This window comes from Mus musculus, chromosome 11 (assembly GCF_000001635.26).
Source record: "Mus musculus strain C57BL/6J chromosome 11, GRCm38.p6 C57BL/6J".
In the NCBI taxonomy this organism is placed as follows: Eukaryota; Metazoa; Chordata; class Mammalia; order Rodentia; family Muridae; genus Mus; species Mus musculus.
This window is the reverse complement of record NC_000077.6, coordinates 52,384,104-52,392,032: the sequence shown is the minus strand read 5'-3', so window position 1 is coordinate 52,392,032 and position 7,929 is coordinate 52,384,104. Positions and strand designations below refer to the sequence as shown.

At 46.2% G+C, this 7,929-nt stretch overlaps 1 protein-coding gene across 2 annotated transcripts in view; it reads right to left on the bottom strand.

Annotated features, from left to right (window-relative positions):
- Window positions 1-2,635: 2,635 nt before the first annotated feature.
- Window positions 2,636-7,929, bottom strand: part of Vdac1 (voltage-dependent anion channel 1) — a 28,547-nt gene continuing 23,253 nt past the window's right edge. For both annotated transcript variants that reach the window (NM_011694.6, NM_001362693.1), the window contains exons 7-9: window positions 6,300-6,450; window positions 4,560-4,617; window positions 2,636-3,601 (exon numbers count right to left, since the gene is read on the bottom strand). In NM_011694.6, coding sequence (NP_035824.1) covers window positions 3,510-3,601; window positions 4,560-4,617; window positions 6,300-6,450 — 301 coding nt within the window. In that variant the 3' untranslated portion in view covers window positions 2,636-3,509. The remainder of the gene's footprint in view (window positions 3,602-4,559; window positions 4,618-6,299; window positions 6,451-7,929) is intronic.

Below are 7,929 nucleotides of genomic sequence, written 5' to 3'. Positions count from 1 at the left end.
TCACCTGGGTGCCCCAGCAAAACGCTGACATAACTGACTTTCCAAAGAAACCAGAAGTCTCCACTTCACTTCCTATAGAAGCTGAAGAGTGTGCGGGTAGAATTCCTATTCCGTGGAGGAACTCACGATTTAGTAAAAATCTCGAGGTAGCCCAACAGGTAAACACATTTGCCACCGAGCCTAACAACCTGAGTTCAATCCCCAGGACCCACAAACTAGGAAGAAAGAGACTCCCTCGCTTGTTCTCTGTAACACACATGCACACACAAGGAGAAACAACATAAAAAATGTTAATAGTAGAGGGGGGCTGCAGAGATGGTTCAGTGGTTAAGGACACTGGCTGCTCTTCCAGAGGTCCCAGGTTCAGTTCCCAGCTCTACATGGCAGCTCACAAGCATCTGTAACTCCAGTCACAGGGGATCTGACTCCCTCTTCTGGTCTCTGGAGGCCCCAGACTGCATGTGGTTCACAAACACATGCAGGCAAAACATCCATACCTGTGAAATAGAAGCAATTAAACCTTTCTTCAAAAAAAGAAAAAAAAGCAGGCTGGAGAGATGGCTCAGTGGTTAAGAGCACTGACTACTCTTCCAGAGGTCCTGAGTTCAATTCCCAGCAACCACATGATGGCTCACCACCATCTGTAATGGGATCTGATGCCCTCTACGGATCTGTCTGTCTGAAGACAGCTATGAATAAAAATAAATCAAATAAATAAATATTTTTTTTTAAAAAGGGTGGGGGGCTGGTGAGATGGCTCAGTGGGTAAGAGCACCCGACTGCTCCTCCGAAGGTCCGGAGTTCAAATCCCAGCAACCACATGATGGCTCACAACCATCTGTAATGAGATCTGACTCCCTCTTCTGGAGTGTCTGAAGACAGCTACAGTGTACTTACATATAATAAATAAATAAATCTAAAAAAAAAAAAAAAAGGAAAGAAAAAAGACGTTACAAATTTTTGCCGGGCGTGGTGGCGCACGCCTTTAATCCCAGCACTCGGGAGGCAGAGGCAGGTGGATTTCTGAGTTCGAGGCCACCCTGGTCTACAGAGTGAGTTCCAGGACAGCCAGGGCTATACAGAGAAACCCTGTCTCGAAAAACCAAAAAAAAAAGAAAAAAAAAAAAAAAAGAAAAGAAAAAAGACAGGCAGTGGTGGCGCACACCTTTAACCTCAGCACTTAAGAGGCAGAGGCAGGTGAATCTCTGAGTCCAACCTGGTCTTCAGGGCAAGTTCCAGGACTGCCCAGGAAAATCCTGTCTTGAAAAACCAAGAGTAAACTTCAAAACGACCCCCTCCCATGGCCCACAAGGGAAAGCCTGCGAATGAGAGTTATAAGTGTGGTGAGCTTACTTTTCATGGCAGTTATCCTTATAAAGGGGAGCCTCGCCTAATCGTGAGCCGGTAATAGAGACAGAGTTGGTCCTAGATAACAGGAGCCTAGTAAGGATTAAACAGCGAGTCTTTCTGTTCCATACACCGCAGACGGGAGACAATGTAAGAAATGCTGGGGCTCTCCAGGTACTGCGTGGTCGTCGGGAAACAAGCTAGCAAGAAGGGACTCAGTTTCACAACAAATGGATTCTACCATAACCTCGTGGGCTTGGAAAAGGACCCAAAGTCTCTTGCTGAATGAAGGTGCAGCCTAGTTGTGTTTACTTTCCTATTGCTGTGACAAAACACCGTGACCAAGGCAATCATCTTGGCTTCCAATTCCAGAGGGATAGCAGCCCATCACCATCAAGGCCGGGAAGCGTGGCAGCGGACAGGCTTGGCACCAGGAATGACAAACTGAAAGCCTAGGCATCAAACCACAAACAAGAATTGGAGAGTACAAACTAGGAGCAGCATAAGCTGCGAAACTTCAGAGCCCACCCACCAGTGACGTACTTCCTCTGGCAAGGCCACACCCCCTAAGCCTTACCACACTGCACCTACAAGAGACCAAGTACTCAAAAGCCAGAGCCTAAGGGGACATTCTCATTCAAACCTGAGCAAAGCAACCAGACACACCTTCTACAACAGTGAGATTATTATGTATTATTGGAAGAGGCGGTGGTGGTTCAACAGTGCTGGATGCTCTTGCCGATGACCCTGGTTCCGTTCGTTCCCACTACCCTCATCAAACTGCCTGTGACTGACTGCAGTTCTCCTTAGATCCAGCCAGCGGCCCTAGCTTCCTGGGGCAGCTGCATACACCCCCAAAGAAAACTGACTCTCACCCAACAGTCATCAATGCCAGCAGTGCCTCAACTAAGGGTGGGCTCTCCTGAACCCCGCAACCTTCCTCCTCACTGATCTCATTGTGCTAATCTCCAAGGTACTGAGATGTGCCACTACATCAACCCTAAGTGCTTTTAAGATTTATTTTTATTTGTGCGTCACATGTGTGTGGGTACCTAAGGAGACCAGAAGAGGGAATCAGATACCCCAAACCCATAGTTATAGGAAGTTGTGAGCGCTTCAGGTCTACAGGCGCAGGAAACACTATAAACCCCCGAGTCACCTCTCCAGCCTCCCAAGTGTTCTTTTCTACCATCAGGTTAGATTTATTGATAGACACCACAAAGGAGCACAGCACAAATCCAAACCAATGCCCTGGCCATTTCGTATTTTAACAAAAACAACAAGAGGATGAGGTTTCAGTATTTTATTCAAGTTTTATTTTAAGTGATGTTAATTACAGCATTTGAAGGGGAGGAGCTAATTCCACACAAAATGGAAGACTCTATAATGTACCCATTAAACTGCTAAAAAATAGTGGTGAGGCTACAAGAGGAGTCAGTTGAGATCCCTAGTGTTGTCAGGGTGTGACCACAATCACCGCCCAGCTCAGAGCCGGAGAACCCGGAAGCTATTTCATACTCTGGTGCAATGGCGAAAGAAGGAATTAAAAAAAAAAAAGAAGAAGAAGAAAGAAAACCACACCACAACACAAGGAAGAATTAAGTCCTGAATGACTGGCTCCATCACGCCCACCCTCTCCACCCTAAAATGGCACAAAAGAAATAGCTAACCACACCCTAAAGACTACTTTTGGTGTAAAACAGGTTAAGTGATGGGCTAGGATGGGAACAGGGCACGATGGGAACAGGGTGTGAGGATCAGTCTAAAAACATCCCTTTCACGCAGGTGTGTACATGCTTCCGAGCAGATAGGATCTGGACACCAGGGTTCGATGCTCGGGAAGTCACAATTTCATCTGGGGACTGGATACAGATTTACAAAGGACCCACATGTTCCCAGCTTTCCACTTGTAGCCTGGCATCTCTACAGGGGCTCCTCCCCAACCCACGCCTACAGCTAAAAAGGACCCTTTCTGGAATGGGGTTTCTGCTGTACCTCTGAAATGGTAAACACCTTAAAGCCGAGTCATCCTTAGCCTGGAGGTCTAACGTGGTATTTATCAACTCTCGCATCCCCAACATACAACATTAAAAGGTACACTAAATTCTGAAGGTAGCTATGCTGCAAAATAGTTTAAAATTAAACGATTGTACAATATTCATTTATGCTTGAAATTCCAGTCCTAGGCCAAGCTTGTGGCCACCCGCATTGACGTTCTTGCCATCGAGCAGGGCTGACAACGTCAGTTTGATACCTGTGGGGAGTTGAGACAGAGGTGTGGGAGGGAGGGGTGACAGAGGACGGAGGAGGGAGAAAGGGGCAAGAGACAAAGGAAAGAGAAGAGAGGTTAGCATCAAGGTCAGAATCAAGGTCAGAATCTGTTCCAGGTGCAGTCAGCAGTGGCCAAGCGAGGCGACCCTTCAAGGTGTGCTCTGTAATACAACCTGACCTGCTGCTATCCTCGAATCAACACATGCAACGGCCATCACTGGCACACAGAGCAGAGACCCTGCTGGAACGTACTTCCGAATCCCCCTCCCTTCCAGCCTCCTGCAGTCCCATTACAATGAGTGTGCCATCCGCTGCTGCCCCAACTCAGTAAGTTGCTTGAGCAGTATTGCCTTGGAGGGAAACCCTATCTTGTAACAGCCTGAGTCTTACATTCACTTTCATAACACGTGAGCATACACACACACACACACACACACACACAAAAAAAAAAACAATAAACTTCTTTTCCTGGGGCTTACTTGTAATTTTAGATCAAACGGGATGGTTTTCCCTGGAAGAACTTGATTTTCATATTACATAGTCAGCCTTGAGTGGGATTTCTGCAGCCCTCACACACCAGTGAGAGGATGGAATAACTATGCATAGAAGACCCACTACATCCCTATACCCTAGTCTTTCCATCGTGAGGATGACTGACAGGCTAGTTTTGACTACAGTCTGGAAGCAGCTATCACATATCACATACTGGGGAAAGGAAAGGAGAAAATAACTAGAGCTGTGATGTGAGTTAGCCCAGACAGGTTCCTTCTGCTTTCTATTTCTCAGACTCTCTTTTTCTTTTTACAATGACTTCACAACTTCCTTTATAAACATTTAATTATAAAAGCTTATATATACTCGTTTATAATGTCCCTCAGCAATAGCAGACATCAGCAAAATGCAACCGAGAACGAGCTTTGCACATGGGCAACAACACATACCTGGTTTTAGGGTCTGAGTGTACCCTAAGCCAATCAGGCTAGAGTTGTTCACTTTGGCCTGGAAAAAAAAAAAAAAAGATTAAGTCCAAGGGAAGACAGTGTTCCTCACCCATGAAAACTGTCCCACAGGTGTACCTCCAAACTTGGTGACAGTATCTTAGGCAAGTCACAGGTATCAGAACTGTGTTCCTGTCTGCTCATGGCCATCTGGTAAAACTCAATGAGATGTGTCATGTGCAAGTGTGTGTGCTTTCCTGCTCCTGTGAACTTTGAAGGACAGAGCGAGGAGAAGAAGGGCTCTCAGCAGGCCGTGTCCCTTCTAACTGTTCCTTTATGCTCCCAACATCCCAACAAGGAGAGCCTTTGTCTTTCAGTTTTATATGCATGCCTCATGTTGAGAGCACTCAGTTCCCAGGTCAGGAGACTTAAAATAGACTCTCTGTGAGGCACACCAACCAGCAGAAGCATTCTGCAGCATGACACTTCCTCAGCCCACCTCAAAAAGGTGGCCACCTACAGAGTGATAACACAAGCCAGCTCAAATAGGCTCACAACAAAACCTGAGCCATTCCGGAACCCTGATGGGTACCACGGGGTAAGCAAGACAAGAGGCCACCTGGTTTTGTCTCTTTTAGAGATGTGATCTCACTATATAGCCCAAAGTTGCCTTTGAACTCTTGCTACATCATAGGCAAGAATGGCCTGCTTCTGATCCTTCTGCCTGCTGTTTCCGCAGTTCTGGGGACCGAGCACAGGCTTTCTGTATGCTAAGCAAGCACTCTACCAACTGAGCTACATCCCAGCCTTGTTTCTGTTTGTTTGGGTTCTTCCCAGAAATGTGGCTGAAGCCCAGACATGCTGGGCAAGGGCTCTACCACTGGAATACATCATCCTGACCATTGATGTCTTAATGTGGATGTAGAGACTGAAAACCAAATGGAAAGGAGAGGAAGAGTGAAACACTTAAGTAAGAGAGGCTCAATAGCAGAGCGGTCTACTTACAGCCAGGTCCCAGCACATACTTGCTATGTGCCTTTAAGGAAGCTACCCAATCGACCTCCATAAGCGTTCAGCGTCTCCAGTGTGAAAATTCTGAAGATATAAAAACTATGCAGGTGGGCTGGTGAGATGGCTCAGTGGGGTAAGAGCACCCAACTGCTCTTCCAAAGGTCCAAAGTTCAAATCCCAGCAACCACATGGTGGCTCACAACCACCCGTCCGTAATGAGATCTGATGCCCTCTTCTGGAGTGTCTGAAGACAGCTACAGTGTACTTACATATAATAAATAAATAATAAGTAAATTAAAAAAAAAACTGCAGGTGTCAAGCAAAATTGACATGCCTTTAGTCCCAACATTTAGGAAGCAGAAGCAGGCAGATCTCTGAGTTTGAGGCCATTCTAGTCTATAGAGTGAGTTCTAGGACAGCCAGGGCTACACAGAGAAACCCTGTCTCAAAAAAAAAAAAAAAAACCAAACAAAAAACAAAAAACAAAAACAAAAAGCCATGGAGGTCAATATCGTGGCGCACACCTTTAATCCCAGCGCTGCTGAGGCAGACTAGGTGGATCTCTGTGAGGTCTACAGAGTAAGTTCCAGACCACCCAGGGCCATATAGTGAGACTTTGTAAAAAGTATCTGTCTCAAGTATCTCAAACACAAGACTTGTCTTTGCCCTGTGAGAGAATGTCTAAGCAGAAGCATAGAATTGGTGTGAGATGGGTGATTCTCGGGTACCCACCGAAAAGCAGGCATCAGGGTCGACCTGATACTTGGCTGCTATTCCGAAGCGAGTGTTACTGTTTCCTGCAGTCCAGGCGAGATTGACAGCAGTCTCCAACTTCTTGTTCACCTTCTGGTAAATGGAGCCACCAAACTCTGTCCCGTCATTCCTGTGAGTAAGCATAGCAACAGATGTCCAGCTGTTAAGAGTACTCGCTGCTTTGCCAAAGGCTCTGAATTCAGCTCCCAGCACCCACATCAGGCAGCTCACAACTGCCCATAACTCAGCTCTAGAGCATCCAGAACCCCCTCTGGCCATCATGGGCACCTGCACACATGTGACACACACACACACAGATACACACACACACACACACACATACACACACACACATACACACCAGTGAGCAAAAATAAACCATTTTGTTTTGTTTTGTTTTTTCCAAATGAAAGCAGAAACTAGAAAATTAGACTCCTACAGAGTTTTCTGCTGTCTACTGTGTTTGTGTATTCACTTTGGTTAATGGTTGTGTCAAAGATGGTAGGAGGGAAGCTGATACAGCCAGAATGGTCAAGAAAGTTCTGTGCCACTTTCCTTGGAAGGCAAGCACTGTGGTTTGGATGAGGAAGAAGACAACAGACTCCCTGAAAGTTGTTATGTAACCTCCACACCTACACTGAGGCATAGGAGTTCAGACAGAAAGACAGACAAGCAGACAGACAGACCCCACACACACACATACATACATATACATGTTTTTAATTGTTATTAATGGAAAAAGTATTTGTTTAGACTAATACCATTATTGGTCTGAATTTAAGAAGCTATTTACTTAGCGCCCTCTAGTGGAAAGAACAGGTTAGTACTTCATCGAATTAACCCAAGTAAAGTTACTTTTCAAAAAAAAAAAAAAGTTTTATATGTATGGGGCCTGGGGGGATGTCCCCTTCCAATCCCAGAGGAGAGCAATGGACCCCCTGGAGCTAGAGTTTCTGGGAGTTGTGAGCCATGCATGACAGGAATGCTGGGATCCAAACTGTTTATCCTCTCAGCAAGTGTTCTCATCTGCTGAGCTTTCCTCCGGCCCCAAATCAGATTGTCTTTATGACTAAAATTGTTACCTCATGTCATCAATGTCCTTCAACCTCCAAGACCACGCACAGACTCTCCCCAACCTATAGGCCAGCCCTTCACCCAGCACCCCACTGTCCAGCAAGCTGTTAACCGAGTTAATGGAGAGAATGAGTGCCTGATTATCCTCAGTGTGACGGGAAACAAAAATGCTCACAGGCCGTGGGGCCCATTGACCCAAATGACTGAAAACCAAACTTAGGAAAAGAAAAGCCACCACCCTAGCCACACACATAAACACTCATGGCCTGCACTTGAATACTTGGTCTTCAGTTGGTCAAACTGTTTGGGAAGGATTAGGAAGTGTGGCCTTGCTGGAGAAGGTTTCACAAGTCTCCCACCACCCCCACTGTTCCCTCTTTCTGCCTGCCCTGTGGTTGTGGATCAAAATGGGAGCTCTCAGTGGTTCCTGCTGCCCTCATAGACTGTAACACACTAAAACGGTGGGTCTAACCAAACACTTTCTTTCACGGGTTGCCTTGGTCGTGGTATTCTGTCACAGCAACAGGAAAGCAAC